The sequence below is a fragment of the Alligator mississippiensis genome, chromosome 13 (assembly GCF_030867095.1).
Source record: "Alligator mississippiensis isolate rAllMis1 chromosome 13, rAllMis1, whole genome shotgun sequence".
NCBI lineage: Eukaryota > Metazoa > Chordata > Crocodylia > Alligatoridae > Alligator > Alligator mississippiensis.
This window is the reverse complement of record NC_081836.1, coordinates 39,720,624-39,737,425: the sequence shown is the minus strand read 5'-3', so window position 1 is coordinate 39,737,425 and position 16,802 is coordinate 39,720,624. Positions and strand designations below refer to the sequence as shown.

At 41.8% G+C, this 16,802-nt stretch overlaps 1 protein-coding gene across 2 annotated transcripts in view; it reads left to right on the top strand.

Annotated features, from left to right (window-relative positions):
* TXNDC11 (thioredoxin domain containing 11) overlaps positions 1-15,908 on the top strand; it is a 104,341-nt gene extending 88,433 nt beyond the window's left edge. For both annotated transcript variants that reach the window (XM_019494715.2, XM_014610762.3), the window contains 2 exons: positions 7,853-7,933; positions 14,793-15,908. In XM_019494715.2, coding sequence (XP_019350260.2) covers positions 7,853-7,933; positions 14,793-15,438 — 727 coding nt within the window. In that variant the 3' untranslated portion in view covers positions 15,439-15,908. The remainder of the gene's footprint in view (positions 1-7,852; positions 7,934-14,792) is intronic.
* The last annotated feature ends 894 nt before the right edge of the window (positions 15,909-16,802 follow it).

Sequence of the window (16,802 nt, the reverse complement as noted above, 5' to 3'; positions counted from 1 at the left end):
CCACATAGAAGGGAAGGATCACCTCCCCGGACCTGCTTGTGATGCATCTGTAGATGCACGACAAGGTGCGGTTAGCCTTACTGACAACTTCCTCGCATTGGTGGCTCATGCTCATCCTGGAGTCAACAATGACTCCAAGATACCTTTCTGCTACCGTGTTGACAAGAATGGTGTTCCCCAGCCTATAGGTGTGTTGCTGGTTCCTTCTCCCTAGATGCAGTACCTTGAACTTGTCTGCGTTGAATTCCATCCTATTCTCACCTGCCCATCTCTATAATTCGTCTAGATCTAGCTGGATTCTGTTGGGGCAGCACGTCAGCTCCCTCGCCCCCTGTCCATAATGCTCCAGGCCCTCGCAGCCAATCAGTGTGCACCCTCTCAGCCGTGCATGCACAGGTGGCCCAGAGCGTTACAGGCAGAGACAGACAGACTAAGGCTTTTATATTGGAATGGTACAAAAGTACCATATATATGGGTTTCTGTCATTTTTTCTAACATGAATTTTAAGGCACATGGGCTCCAGGCGGTGGCAGGGGGGAGGGAAGTGCTGACTGGTATCCAGCAGCTCCCCAAAACTGTCCATGTGGCCCACAGGCCCAAACTATCGTTCTCCCTTGCTTTATGGGATATCTTGATTTAAAGGCTAGCAAAATGATCTCAGTCTTTAATTGTGACCTTTTTTTATTATAAAAAGAGAAAAGAAGAATTAAAAATTAAACCAAACAAAATAAAGACCACAAACAATAATCAGTGGGCATTTCATCCATAATCTTTTTTTATGCCTCTGGAGATTTTTAAAGCTATGCCTTTAGAAGTAACTCTGCTCTTGGAGGAGACCAAAATAACTTAATATTACTAGAAAGTCCTGTCTTGCCATAGCATAGATAACTAAAGTATTTTATAGATGGCAAATTACGACGCACCAGCAGACTTGATTAATCTGCTCCAATGCGCTGGAATTACCGCCTCCCTGCACATGTATAGGAGCCTTTGGTGATGTTATCTAAACTGGGAGGTTGCTTCTTCTTGGTGCAGTGTTTTTTTTCTTGTTCCCTTTTCTCCTTGCTGTCTGATGGTTGTTTGCTTAAGAGAGTAAAACAAGATAAATTGGGTTGGGAAGTTGAGGATAGTGGCAGAAAGAGAATATCACTTGTTCATTTGAAAATGCTGTTCTATTAAACCCCTCTTTCTATAATTTCATAGGACTCTTTTCTGTTTGGATAGATCTGTAATGAGCTGTTGTCCTCCTTCCATTTAATTCAGGCACTTGTGGGTCGGTGTTAGTAGCATTTTTGGTTCAGGAATATGTATTCTGTTTAATAAGTATTGCACCTGTCTGGCCTCGTGTAGGCGCTCTCTAGCCTCCTTGGAGCGCACACCCAGTGCTGGCCACAGGGTGTGTTCCTGAGGCCTAGGCATTGGGCTGTATTCACCCCAAGGGAGGCCCTAACACTTGCCTGCCATGACTTGAACTTCCTCTTCAGCGGTGGGGGTCCTTCTCACGGCTCCTTGCAGACTGGGTGCAGGTGTTCTTGGGGGTCCACCTCCCTTACACCCCAGCCATGCGCCAGACCTCAGCCCAGATGATGGATCTCCGGCCCATCTCTTGATGTCGTCACCTGCCCTCCTTTTTTTTCCCCTGCCCATCTCCCAGTGTCCCTCCACACAGCATAACCACGGGACATGGGACCATCCTTGTCAACGCGTCAGGTCTTTTTTTGAAGCATAGCAGTCTGCTGCGCTGCCTCGGCTCCCCTTAACCTGAAAGGTTGCTTGTGGCCCCTCTCCCTGGTTTGGGGCTCTGTGAAACTCAAAACAAATTAAGAAAGAAAAAAGGAATAGGTGGGGCATGGGGTCTCAGCCCACCCCACTCACAGGTCCGGCATCTGCAGCTCCAGGGTCCCTTGACGCCATCATCCTTGGCCTGGCTGCCCTGCGAAGCCAGGATGATGCTTCTTTTAATGGATCCTGGACCCTTCTGCTGGGTCTCTGTCCAGATCCCTACCGAGCTGCTGACACAGCCTGTGTGCAGCCGGAGGAGCAGCTTTGCTGTCTTCTGGTGTTGCTGCTCTCCCCTCCGTTTCCTTGTTGCCGGCTTTTAAGTCAGCCAGGCGGTGGTTTTTGATGATGTAATCTGCCGATGTCACTTCCAGCCAGCAATAAAAGTGGCTGACAAACTGCGCAGGTGATTTGTCGCGGTGTGACTCGCCTGGCTCCACTTTTCCTGAAAATGGTAAGCATGCCCTACCTCCAGGGCTTTTCTTTCTTATTCAGGAGGGTCAGCCCTGCCTCAGGTACCACCGCAGGAGGGTGCTTCAGGGCCTCCGCTTGTATCCCCCTGGGATAGTATGCAGCATAATTATAATTGCCTTTGTTGTGACAAGAAATTATAGAAAAAAATCTTAGAATCTTAACCTCTAGTCAGCCAGTTTCCTTATAGAGCCATTTAGGTTTACCAGGGTTTAATAGGAGTTCATTGTTGTTCCTATAAATCCAAACAATCTTACATTTTATATAAATCTCTTTTTATTAAAATGTGAGATGCAAGCAATTTTTGTGGTGATATTTTATTTGGACCAACTATATGGTTGGAATAAAGTTAGACAGGCTTTTGAATGCAGTGCGTTCTTGTCTCTCATAATTTCTGGACCATCATGGTTACAACATCCTTCTAACACTTACCATTTTTATGAAAATGTCTTTCAAAATAGTCTTGAAACTTTGTTAATTCTTAACAGTAAGCTTTGTTGCCTTTTCTTAACAACCATTGGAGAGAATTGGCTTTTGTCTTTGAGTTTGGTAAGGAAGGACCTGGTCAAATAAAATACCTGCACTGTGAGGTTAACTTCACCAAGTCAAGTGTAGTACCTCTGAAGGAATGGGGAGAAGGATAAACTAGTGTAATTTACACTGACATACGGATTGTCTGCTTGCAGCTAATCTTGGAGTAGCTTTTTCCTTGAGATAAATAAGATGTTAGCTGTTTCCCTCAGCACCTAATGGCAACATATAAAATAGTGTTTGGAAGAGGCTTTTTTATTTTTTAATTTTTTTTAAGTCTTCTGTTGGAGTGATGGAAGGCAGAAACTTCTTAGAATTACTTTAATCAGCTTTGAACAGCTCATTTAAAAAACTAAAAAAAGTGTTCTCCAGGCATCCAATATAAAATTGTAGCTGCTTCTTAACCTTCAGGCAAGGCACAGATAAGATTGTAACAATTTATTTTCTAAGAATAAAGTATAGGCAACCCTTGTTTAGCGCTGTTTCACTATAATGCTTGTTTTACATTGATACCCGATTCCACTTAGCACTCAATGAGTTTTGTCATAACGCTCACGGGCATCGTACAGCTGCCATCAGGGCGTGTACACTAGTGCCACAGCACATCGGTGGCGCATAGCCTCGTTGTGCAGTTTAGTGCCAGTTTGTTTGTGTCACCATCTTGGTTCGTCAAAAACTTTTGTGCTCTTTGTTTAGCAATTAATTTTGACCCTTGAAATCAATCATCATGAGTCAGAAACATGTAACCAACTCTGTAACTGCAAGAGCTGAGAAAAAACAGCACAAAAGCTTAACGCTGGAGTTTAAAATTGGATGTCTTGAAGTAAATTGAAGCAGGTGAATGCCAGAATGACGTCTATAGAGCGTTGAATTTGGCTTTGAATTAGAAGTCCAGATTAAATTATTTTTTATAGTATTAGTGGAGAGCCGCATTAACAAATTGTACTTATTTACATCAATTTTTATGGGAAAATTGGTTTAACTTAATGCTATTCTGCTTAATGCTTGTTTTTTTGGGAACCAATTAAAAGTGCTGACTGGGGGTTGCCTTTATAATGTTATAATCATCTTTTGCCTCAGTATTGAGGTTTCTCCACCTGTATTGTTCTCGATCACTAGAGAACCTGACCCTGCCTATGCACATTTTTTAAATTTCTAAACAGATAGTCCAAGCTTAAAAAAACACACGTAGATAAGTCCCCGGCTTAATGAGCAGGTGTAGTCAGAGTCAATGCTGTTAAGAGATTTTTTAAAAGTGCTAATTCAAAGCTCACCTGCTGCAATTATAAGCAGCTATAGATTATTGTCAACTTTTATTGAAATACAAAACTTTTATTCTGTTATTATCAATTGCCAGGCCCCAAATTCCTAAAATAATCCAGAACACATTAAACTTGAATGCTTTGGTAAAGATATCAACGGTTATGTGAAGGTCTGGTTCCAAGTGAGCATAGACTACAGCATCAGCAGCATCCTGGAGCTCAATGATTTGAGGTTGGGGTAGTTTTGCTTTTGACTCAGTCGGCTGAGATTAAGTAGTTTACCATCCACTTGGTAGTTTAGCTGCACTCCAATTAGAAGTTTGTTGTTGGTCAGATCTAGTATTGTGGTAACGAATATTGAGAAGAGTGTTGGAGTGATGACACAGCCTTGCTTAACTCCTGTCTTTACCCCAAAGGGATCTGTGATGGTTTCATTACTGAGAACCACTGCTTGCATAACACCATGGAGCAGACAAAGAATGGTGATGAATTTTAGTGGGCGTTCATAGTTCAGAAGGATCTTCCACAACACTTCTCAGTTGACAGAGTTGGAGGCTTTTGTAAAGTCAAAGAAGGACACATAAAGAGGTTTATGTTCCTGGCATTTTTTCTGCAGCAGGTTAGCTGTGAAGATCATATCAGTTGTGCCTCTTGATGCTCTAAACCCATACTGATATTCTGGGAAGAGCTCTTCAGGAAGTGGAAGGAGATGATTCAGGAGGGTTCTCTCAATGATCTTTCCTGTGATAGACAGCAAGGCGACCCCTCTAATTTCCACAGTCGGACTTGTCTCCTTTCTTGAAGATTGTCATAATCATGGAATCCTTGAGGTTGTCCGGGATTTTCTCCTCATTCCAAATCCTTACAATGAGGGAATGGAGCTGTGATATAAACTGCTCTCCCCCCCTGCTTGAAGATTTCAGTGGGGATTCCATCTCCTGTAGGTGTCTTGTTCATCTGCTTGATGCCTTTTCTACCTCATCAAGGCTTGGAGGGATTCAAAGATGGAATTGAGAACACTTTTATTAACAAAGAGGGTCGCGATTGAGAAGGTCTTCAGAATGCTTTTTCCATTGGGCATTGATGGCTCCCCTTTCCTTGATCAGTTCTTTTCCATCCTCAGGTCTCAAGGAGGTTGGTTCCTGAGTGCTTCCACCATAGATGGCTTTGGTGGCACTGGGAAAAAAACATGCACATTGTAGATGTCAGCAAGCTATTGAATGTCCTTCATCTTGTCTTCCCACCATGTTCTTCACATCGCAGGTACTTCTTTGGACCTCTGCCTTGGCTTGTTGATGATACCATTTCTTTTGCTTGGAGTTGGCATCATTCTGCCAAACACAAAAGGCCTTGCACTTGCAGTTGACCAACTCCTGGACCTCCCAGTCCTTCTCATCAAACCAGTCTTGATGTTTCCAGGTAATGCATCCAAGTGTCTCTTTGGAGGTGCTGATGACAGTGGACTTGAAGACACCTCAAGTGCTGATGATATTTTCCCATTGTTGTTGATTGGAATTCGCCAGTTTTTCATTGAGGCACTGATGGAAGATGTGATGCCACTTTTAAGGGCTGGAGCAGGCAGCCAGCAGGTGTCTGATTAGGGCAGCCATTTTAGAGCCCAGCGCTCTGAGCTGTGGCAGCAATTTGCTACCAGACAGCAAAGGAGGAACATCACCTCATGGAGCTACTGCTTCAGGAACATCCCAGAGGTCAGGGAAGGGGCTATAAGGAAGGAGGAGCCTGCACCCTGCTGGGGAAGGGAGACCTGGTGGGACTGCCGGTGGCAGGGCAGCCCCATGTAAATACCAAGACCGCTAACCTCCCCAGTGAAAGGTGGGTCAGGGTGCCTCAATAACCCCAGCCCCCATCATCCAGTGGGTTACTGGAGGGGAGGAGTGGGGCCAGGTATGCCTACCAAGAGGCACCTGAGCCCTAAGGGGGGTGTAAGACCCTGGGCCCTAATGAGAGGGTGAAATGGGGCCAGGTATGTTCAGGGAGGGATACCTGAGCCTGTAGGGATGAAAGACCCCCAGCATAGCAGTTGAGTGTTGGCCTGAGGAGGGGGCAAAGTGTCCTGGTGAGGGGCTAGGGGGCGAAATTGGTCTATAGTTGGTTAATTGCCCAGCTTAGTTCAGATGACTGTCGCAGGCTGAACTAGGACTGGCCAAAATGAGGAGAGCAAAGCCTTGATGGCCTATGGGAGGTGCTTAGAGGAGCAGGGCAATGCCTTGGAGGGGGCACGCATGAAAGAGGCCTGGTGAGAGCAGGCAGTGTGAGAGGCCCCAGTGAGAGGGGGGCAGTGTGTGTGTGGCCCAAGAGGGCAGAGTGTGAGAGACTTGGGTGTATACCCAATTTGGCCCAGTCTTGAGCTGGAGATGTAACACACAGTGAGATATCTGTGAGGCATGGGACACGTTTAAGGGGTGGTCGGAGTGTGTACATACGGCCCATGATACAGCTGGGCACTCAAAGGTCAGCCTTCACCTAATTAACATCCTAATTAAAAGACAAGGCATGGCAGGTGTGCGAGGTGGGTGGTTTGCCCATAGACAGGAAGCAGGTTGATACTGAGATCAGGCCTGGGAGCATGCCCCTGTCACAGAAGAGATCTCACTTGATTAGGTCCTTGAGTCCTCTGACGTTGATCTTCTATTGGCATTGCTTCTGCTGCAGCTGTCACTTGGGAGCCAGTTTGAGTAACATAACCAAGTGGATGGGTCAATGATTGGACCAGCAATCATCAGCTCCTAGCATAGCTCGGGTGATGCAGACATCTTTGCAGTCCCAGACACAAACAGTGATATAGTTAATCAGGTGGCAGTGTTTAGATTGTGGGTGTTGCCATGATGTCTTGTGCCTGTTTTTCTGGCAGAACAGGGTGTTGTTAGTGCTGGTGAGTTCGTGGTCTGTGCATTAGTCAAGAGGAGGAAGCTGCTGGAGTTGACCTTTCCTACTCCTTCCTTGCTGATGGTTCCATTCCAGTGGTTCAAGTTCCTTCTGACTCTGGCATTGCAATCAACAAGAAGAATAAGTCCGTCTCCCTCCAAAACATCAGAAATGACATTAAACTTTATAGTGTTATAGTGTCCTGAAGTAAATGATACATAATGATGCCAGGTGGCTATTTGCTGTGATATGTCACAAAGTGTTTCTTTTGCTGAAGGAAGAAACCTGTCTGTTGCAAACAAGAGGTGCTGACAAATGTATATGTTGCTTCCGGAGCAGTTGAGTTTTATGTGGTTAAGTGCAGGGTTTGTTTTGTTTTAGTTTAAATGCTGGATGGTATTCCATTTTATGAATTAAGACGGCTTCCCAGCTTTTGCCAAGATAAAATGTACCTGACAGAGGACACTTGGCAGATTTGCTAAATAGGAAATTCTTAATGCTGGAATACAGTCTTTCTGCATAGTACTGATAGTACTGCTTTTGGTATACCAGTCTGTCTCAAGGAAATGAGCTCCTGTAACAAAATATGGTAACCAGTAATGGGATTTCATTAATTACTGAGTAAGAAAAAGTTGATTTTTTTTTTTCTGGCAGGAAAGTAGCAGCCAAAGCTTTGTGCATGGCAGTTTGCTAAACTGAGAATAGTTATCCATAATGTTGTATGTAATGTGCTGATTCAGCTTAACATTTCTTGTAATAGAATACATTTAGGTTTGAGTTCTCATACCTGCTGTTGTCTGTTCATCACCTTCAAATTATATGTCAAAATTCAGAGTAATGCTTGGAATATTCAGTGCCCGATCTCATTATCAATTTCTTTTTTCTTTTTTTCCTTTTTTTGCTTTGTTTTTTGTTTTTTGCAGAATTGATGTCTCTCAAAATGACCTCCCATGGGAATTTATGACAGATCGTCTCCCAACCATTTTGTTATTTCCTCAGAACAGGTAATGTTATTTCTTTCCTCAATACACATTTTCCTTCCTTTCCTGAGAGTTTGAAAATATATCTGGTGTCTTGCCTCAGAAGAGGTGAAAGCCAAGGAGTGGTTCCTTTTCACGTATGTACAGTTCCTGTAGCTTCTAAAATACTGTATTTTCTTGTATGCCATATGCCTCCTCCCTATTAAGATGCACAACTTATTTTTGAAAGGCAGAAGAGTGAAGAAATTTTTTTTTTTCCAGTCATGACCAAGAGCTGACTGCATGCAGCAGTTCATTCACCGTCAGCCAGTTCACTGGTAAAAGCTACAATGTTAACTCTTTCATAACAGCTGCCAAACTGGCTGAACAGACAAAAACAGCTGCCAATTTGGCAATGAGAAGGTTAAACTGGACTTCCCGGCTGCCTCCTGGCATGTAGAAGCAGCAGCCATTACAGCACAGTGGCTTCATGCTTCTATGCCAGCAAAGATTGGCTTCCCTGTTAAGGCACACATTCCAATTTTGGAAGGCTGATTTTTGGGCAGAAGTATTTGTGGTAGGCCACAAAGTAAATACAGTAGGTATTTGGGAACAGATGATGATTTGTGGATAATGACTTATCCTGAAGTGTCATTGTTTAATAATTTGTTAAGATTTATTTGTAAACAACAATATGTATTGTTAATCATTATTTCGTAGTTAATTTTACTTCATTTGATTGTGTAGCAGTGCTTGGCTGGTGAGTTAGGAATCGATGAAAGACCATGAGAAAAAAGGAGGCAAGGGGATTCTGGTAGTAAGATTTAGAAAATCAGTAAACGAAGCTTGTCATCACAAACAGTTAAACAGATATGGGTTGGTCACCATCTTTCCTACTTGAACTAATCTTGATCTCATTGTTAAGAGAATTTTAGAAGGGGGGGAATTTTAAATACATGAGGGAATCAAGAATTGAATAAAAATAGTAAAAATGCAAATAGGCAGAAGTTAAAATAAATATAAAAATGCAAATAGGCAGAAGTTAAAAATAAATAATACAAGTGGGAATTAAAGGGTGCCTTACTGCATCCTTTGATCAGAATAGTTTGTTCCAGCCTTAGAGTTTATGAATCCTTTATCCTGCTCTGCAGTTTTTTCATAGCCAAACTGAACAGGAATGTGCGAATTTTCACCAGTCAAAAGTGAAGTTAACTCAGGTTTCACCTACTCACAATTTTGCGTTGATATTTTTTGCCACAGTCAACTTTTCTCACTTGCCTATAACTATGGCAGAATTGCAGTGCCTGAAGACTTCTTTGGGCTACACAGACAAGCACACCTCCATATTTTATGGAGGCAGAAAACATAGCTGCTTATATATGGACAATTTCATAATAATCTCTCTTTTTCTCCTTTCTTTTTTTTAATTGAAGGAATTCTCATTTGGAGTGAGTTTTAACATGCGGTTTAACCTCAGGTTAATTTATGCAATTTACTTAGTCATCTCTTATGTGCAAATCACAGTTTAGAGTTCTGCTGCTAACCGGAACTGCTTTTTCTAGCAGTCGTTTTCTGGTTTTTTTGCTTCTTTTGTAAAGTCATTAATTGTTTTATGATATCATAGTATTGCCACAAAGAATGTGACTACATGCATTTCACTGCAACATCAAATAGAAAAAGATTATGGTTTGAGGGTGAAAAAACAGGTAGCTATAAAAGCATGCTTCTGAAGGGAATTAAATTTGTGGTTGAACATCTGCCTGAGCAGGAAATTATTAACACTTTTTGAAATTCTACAGATCTTTAATGGAAGATGGACTCTGTTTAAGCAATTTTAACAAACCAGAGAAGAAAAAATACCTTTTGCAAATGCTAACCATGGGCTTCCTGCAGTGTTAGTTAAAGTTGAGTTGTATTTCAACCTCTGAACATGCATCAGGCACTGCCAGAGTTTTCAAGGGTTTCAGGCAAAAGTCACACTTATAAATGAAGTTTTATATCATGTAAGAATTTCCTCTGTAAACTGTTTACAGTGGGTTTGTTTCCTGCAAACTGCAAGTTTTAGAAGCACTTTGTATAAAGTACAGGCCTTTTCAGTGTCAAATAGCAGTTTTGGGAAATGGCAGGGCTACATCATGTCGCTGGTGTTCTTAATATTATTGGCTATATTTACTAGTAATATAGAGGAAGTGTAGCCAAAAGCAATCAAGCTTGATAGGGAGGAGGAAGGGCAGAGGAGTCTGTGCTCAGTGGACTCACTCCTCTCCAGAGGCTAAGATGGAAGCCAGAATTCGTAAGTGTCACCATCACTCTGCTGTTACCATATTACCTGTATAACCTGTTAGCAACGTGTCCCATCGCAGCTCAGTGTTGGTCCATGTAGAAGATAACCTACTGCTGTGATCAGTTTTTTCTGTTCATATGACCAAGGTCTGTGCCAAGTCAGCCTATAATGACACCGTTCATATAGTGATAATATCCATCATAGTGTGTTGTCTTTATGTGGACTTTGCATTTTTTGCTAAGCCTCATTAAGTTCTGCTAAGCCTCATTAAGAGTACACTGATGAATGGCTTCTAAGTGACACAAGACTGGGGTCAGAGAAGTGTCTGCATCATTGCTGCTTGTTTGTTATTCCAAGAATAGCTTAGCTTTGAAGAACAGCACCCTCATTTGGCACAAGTTTTTGAATCATTACTAAAAAGGGACCCATATAACTATCCCATACATCAACTAATCTGAAATATTTTCCAAGATCTGAAAGAGAATATTTTGAGACAACAGTACTTCATAATCAGTTCTACTCTCCAGTGAAAAGAATTAAAATAATCAAACATTATTTCAGCTTATTGGAGAGCATTCTTACAATTGGAAGTAGCACTTGTTTTATAGAAGTGATAGGATATTTTTGAGGCACAAGGCCCTCCCTACATTTGGATCTGCAGATAGGTGGCACATAAGTCATCCACTCTCATCAGATTTTTTTACTTTCCGTCCATCCAGGAAACAGTTTGTCATGCATCTTTTTTTAGATCTTCTCATTCTTTTCTCCTGTGTAGCATGCTTTTCATGGGCTCAGCCTCAAGAGACATTCTTTGGACAGCATTATTAACATGGCATATGTGCATCCCCTCACTCCTTATGCTTCACACTGAGCGCAGAAAGGGTGGAGTATGCCAGCTGTACTTTTCAGCTCAAGACACAGCTCTTTGCTTCCGTCTCCCAGACTGCCAAACTCTTTACTACTACTATTTGTAGTTTTTGATAGTTTAATAGGTCAGTGGAATAGTTTAGTAGTTTAATAGGTCAGTGCTTTTTAGCAACTTGCTTTTGAAGAAGCTATTGCCTGACTTCCCTCACCCCCAAATAGTGCCATAGTATCACCTAGTGTGATGCATTTCTCCTTCACATGGCAGGGATATCCTAGTGAGTGCCTTGACCATCCAGAAGAATCTTACACTCCAGGAAAATGCTACATATAAGTTCTTTGCCTCCCAAACTCACAAAGCTGTGGGGGCAAGGCAGGAGATATAACTCCTGAGCAAATGATTGGGGCCAGCTTTGGATCCAGGAGCCCAGGACTCCTTTGGTCATGCTTCCATAAAACCTAAGAGCACGTCCCCCTGTCTGACAAAGTAGCAAGGGGAGTCTGAGGAATAAAATCCTGTATGAAGACCCACTCCTTTTGGAGATGTCTATCCTCACACAAGACCCCTATTAAAACTGTACAACTGCAAGGGGTTTCTGACAAAGTTTCTGTCAGGTTGTTGAGAGGTGAAAAATCAACATTACAGCACTGCAGAATACCTCTCTTCCTCGTGGGGCCTAGCCATCAGCAGACCTGATGACCAAAGGGACAGGTGTGGCAGTGATCCCTGTTACTTGCACCAAGGCATCCAGCACTGGCCATACATCTACAAGGACCTCTCCTCCCCGCCCCCCGAACAACCAGGATCCCTGGCCATGTTCATACCCCAGGAACTTAAATTGCCAGTTAGGTACTTCCATCTTTGGAATTGACATCTCTGAAAATCCACTCCTTAGTACTGATGCCATCAGCACTACTAGTGGATTTTATATGCTCATCTTCATTAGTGTCCAAGGATAGGTAAGGCTCAGAACACTCATGGATGCCCCCAGGAATATCCCTCCAGCCTTCTCAGTTTCCCATAAGGTGTTTTGGGGATCATGCAAGATACACATCTCAGACACCAAAGTTTGACACCTTGGCTTTGGGCCCTTTCTGTCAATGCCATGGGCCATGCATGCAAGGGAAAGATGTTTACCAGAACACATGCTATTGCCTTATGGGCCCCTCACTCAATAGTCTTGGCCACCTGTGCCTCCCAACAGCCCCCTCTTAGTGTCTGGCCCTATGGTGAGAGGATGTTCCTTTGTGTGTGATCCAGCTTCTCCTGAACCCCCTCCCACTTTCTCACATCAAGAAGTATTCAAACTCTAGAATAGGTGTATCAGACTCCTAACCTCCATTTCTGTGGTACTCTGTCCAGTTTTGGGCCCCATGCTTGGAAAGAGTCCAGTGCAGAGCAACTAAATGATAGGGGCCTACCAGAAAAGACTTATGAGCAGCTGAAAGAACTAGGGTTACTTAGTCTGGAGAAGAGAAGACTGAGGGGAAATTTGATAACACCTGAAGAGTGATTACAGAGAGGATGGAGATGGGCTTTTCTCTTGTGTGTGAGGGGACAGGACTAGGAGCACTGGCCTCAAAGTGTAGCAGGCAAACTTTAGGTTGGAGATTAGAAGGAACTTCTTGAATGTGGGGATGGTCAAGCATTGGAAGAGGCTACCTAGGAAAACTACAGAATCTCCATCCTTGGAAACTTTAAAATCAGGTTAGACAGACATTTGGCTGGGATGGTCTAGTCAGGGATGATCCTACCTTGAGCAGGAGATGGACTAGATGACTGAGGTCAACCCTGTTTTCCTATCTTATGATCTTCATGTACACATCTGCCTCATAACAGCTGGGCAGATAACTTATGCAGATACCTCTCTTCAAATCGCACGTGATAGACCAAATAGTCTGGGTTTTTTTTCTCTAGGAATAGCCACTTAAATTACATTTAGTTTCCTGTTAAGGTACCATCTGACAAACAAAGGACTTAGGTGAACATTCAACATAGAAAGAAACCATGATCTCTTTCCTAGAAATGTTTGAGAGCTATTTCTATATCCAAATCTTTTTTAATCCCTATAAATACAAAAACTGTGCTTTTTTGAAAGAAGTATATTAATTTTTTGCTCATTATTAACACTAGTGAAGTTTGGTGTGGCAAGTGATGCAGATGTACACACTTAGCTTATAAACAAATGAGTAATTTTGACAGTTACACTCTTAAGGCTATAGCATGGCTGTTCAAGAACATGAGAAAAATGAGCTAATACAGACTAGATTTCCATTTCAACATTTTAATGGGACAATGCAAAATTATCTCTCTTCAGTCTCTTAGGTACAGCATCTCAAGTTGTATTTGCAACAGTACCTAGCGTCCAGACACAAAAGTGCGTGCTTAGAAATTTATACAGTTAGTGTGTTAATACTTACAGAAAAGAAAAGCTTTGAAGAAGTACCTTTGGAGATGTCGATTTGAGCAAGAGATTTCACACATCAAGTGGATCAAATTTCGTGGAGAAAACTGGAATAAATTTAAGGATACTGACCACACTTATGAATGCATCTTATTTTTCAAGCTCATGAGTTGGTTACTGCACTTAAGCTATCTTCCAATTCTAGCTTGTTTATACCAAAGGATATCTTAGTTTCTGAAATGAGTATTAGTTGCTGATGTAACTTTCCTCTTTAAGCACCAAAGATTGTTAGCTGCTCTAAGTCTCCTCCTAGATGAGAATTCAGAGGTGTTGACTGTGTGGGGACCTAAAGGCACTGGCCCCCTCGGGAAAAGGGCTGTCACCCAGAATGCATAAAACTTTCCATGTACCCATCATCTTGGGCCACCTCTCAGCGAAAAAAAAAGTTTGCGTCTATGTGAGAAGTACTAAATCACCGTGCGGTCAGGAACACCTTGTAGAATTTTCTTCAGTCTCTTAACTGCTAGTAACCTAACCATGACAAATGGTGGTGTTTCTGGCAAGCATATCACTATATTCATACTAAAGTAAAAGTACTTAAAAATGAGTGACAAAAAGTAATGCTGCATTGCAAAATATTGTGCAAAATATTTAGGTTTTCTAGGTTGTGGATTTTTTAATTTTTTTAAACAGTTGATTTCAGTTCACCTACTCTAAGCTTCGGAAGCTTTGCCGTGCGTGTTTCTATCAAGATCAACTGAGAGAAAATACAAAAACAAGTAAAGGCTGTAAGACCAAGCCGCTCAAGTCCTGCAGTGGTTCAATCGTAATGTTCTTTTATTGGTTTCCTTGTTTTTCTGTATCGTTTTAGACTATATTACACGCGAAGGTTTAATAAGGGAAGAACAAGAAAATATCAATTCCATGTACTCTAAGCACGAGTGTATGGCAGTTAAATTTGAGCTCTTTTACATGTCACTGGCAGGCAAGGATCTTTGAGTAGATGTGATATCTTTTATTAGTAAGCTTTCAGGCACAGTCACCCTTGCTCAGGAATAGGGAGTCTCTGCTTGTCTGAGACTCCAAGGTGACTGCGCCCGAAAGCTTGTTAAGAACTTTTTTCCAACTACTCAGTTGGTCTAGTAAAAGATATCACATCTAACCAAAGAACCTTGCCTGCCCATGACCTTAGACCAACATGGCTACAACCAAAAACCCAGCAACATGTCTAGATGTCACTTATATTTGACACCCTGTGTATAATGCAGTTTGGTCAATTTTAAGTACTGGTAGAAACATTTTTACAGTGCAGTATTTTAACTGTAGGTATGTGGGCTTTTTCTCCTCTTAGGAAGGACCAAAGTGTGAAGTTTCCTGAAGATTTTTCAGTTACCGTACCTAATCTGCTTAAATTCATTTTACGTTACTCAAGCCTACCTTCATCTGCATCTGACTTGGAGTCCTGCACCAAAGAGTGTCTGCAGAAAGAAGAGATAGCATTACAACAAAGACGCACCTCCCATCTAGAGAGAGAGATTGAGAAATTAAGATCAGAAGTCAGTGCCATACACCAGACCCATGAGCAGCTTGAAGCCCAGCTTTCAGAATCCAGGGCAGAAGAACGTAGATTACAACAGCAGAAACACACACTAGAAAGGCAACGTAAGACCCTCCAGCTTCACAGTGAGCATTTACAGACCATTTGTGAACAGAAGAACAAAGAATTAGAAGAAATGGCTGAAAAGCTTCAAGAATTAGCAGATGCATCAGAAAACCTCCTTAAAGAGAATGCTTTACTAAGAGTTTTGGTGGCATCTATGGAAAGGAAACTAGAGAATAAAGATGAAAATAAGAAATACGTTCTCTCAGAGGAAATGCTTTCCAATGACAATACTGGGACAATTCCAACAGCTACTGACAGATTACATGACGAAAGAGTTGATATCAATATTGACACCAGAGTGACTGAGCAGAGTAAGGAGAACAGGACAGAATAATTACTTAAAACTACAGGAAAAAAAATCCACAAATGACACTGTATTGGGAAGGTATTTATGCAAATTTTATTGACATTTATTGTAAATAAAGATTCCCCATGGCCTAGAAAAATCAAACTGGAATATTTTTGTAATGCTTTAAAGAATTTAAGACACCCATGTCTCGAAGCCTCTTAAACTGAGAACAGTATTTGAAACGCTCTTTGCACTTTACTATTGCACTAATTGGATAGTTCTTCTCAGTGTCACTTAATTTAATGCTAATTTCTTGGGGCAGCAGTGTGAAGCACCTCCTGTTAAGGACCGATTTCTATTTTGCACTGACTTCCTCCCACATCTCCTAGAGGAAGAATTCATTTATACTTTTCTAAGGAAGTTCGGAAACTCTGTCTCCACTGCATTTTTCTTTGTTTGCAGAGTTGATTGGAAATGCTGAATCTGTGTATTTAGTAAACTTGATTGAAAAACTACTGAGTGGTTAAAATAGTCTATCATTCCTATTCCAGTATTTCAGCAGCACTGTATCTCACTTGTGTGTTCCACATTTAGCCTCTGACAGTGTTAAAGAACAAGGTTTCATGGAAGTCAACATGGAGACAAGGTACAAAAAGGGAGAAATATTTGATCTTATCTTAGCTACTTAAACTTGTTTCTTTGTTTACTCCTCCCCTTTTCTGCTCAGAATTTAGTTTGGGTTGTTTTGAGATGCTAAAAAAAAGTTTAGTCTAACTGACTGTCTCAAACAATTTAGAACCTGGAGATTTAAAATGAAACCCAGTAGCTTTGGAGCAAAGAGTATGAAGACATCTTCCCTCTTCCCAGGCAGTTGTGTTCCACCCCTGCACTGGAGGCTAATGGGAGAGCTTCCAGTCCAGGAACACTGAACTTCTTTGAGCTAGTTCGCTGCAAAGGCTAGCTAGCAAAAAAAGAGCATTCTCATTTTTTTCAGCCTCAGCTCAGTCCATGCACACACAATTAAGAATGGGAACAGGGTGCAACAAGCTTATCAAATCAATCTCTGGAATAGTTGGCTTAAGCCCTACCCTGCCAGAAAAGACTTCTGTAATTATTAGAGATGTTTACAGCTGTTACTTATTGGTATTTAGTCTGAAACTTCCTCCACCATTGGGAAATGTTGAGTTTTTGCATCAACAGCTTGTCCCCAGAACAGGATCGTTCACTATGCATCTCAGAACTGGCTTGACTGGCAAATAACAGTTGAAGCATTTAATTAAATCCCTGAAATGGTGTATGAACTATGTCTGCAAAGAGCTGGGGAATTATCTACTTGTAGGGTTATTTCAACACTGTCTACATAGGATTTGTGGAACATTTTAAATGTAATCTTTTGATGGTGGTTTAGA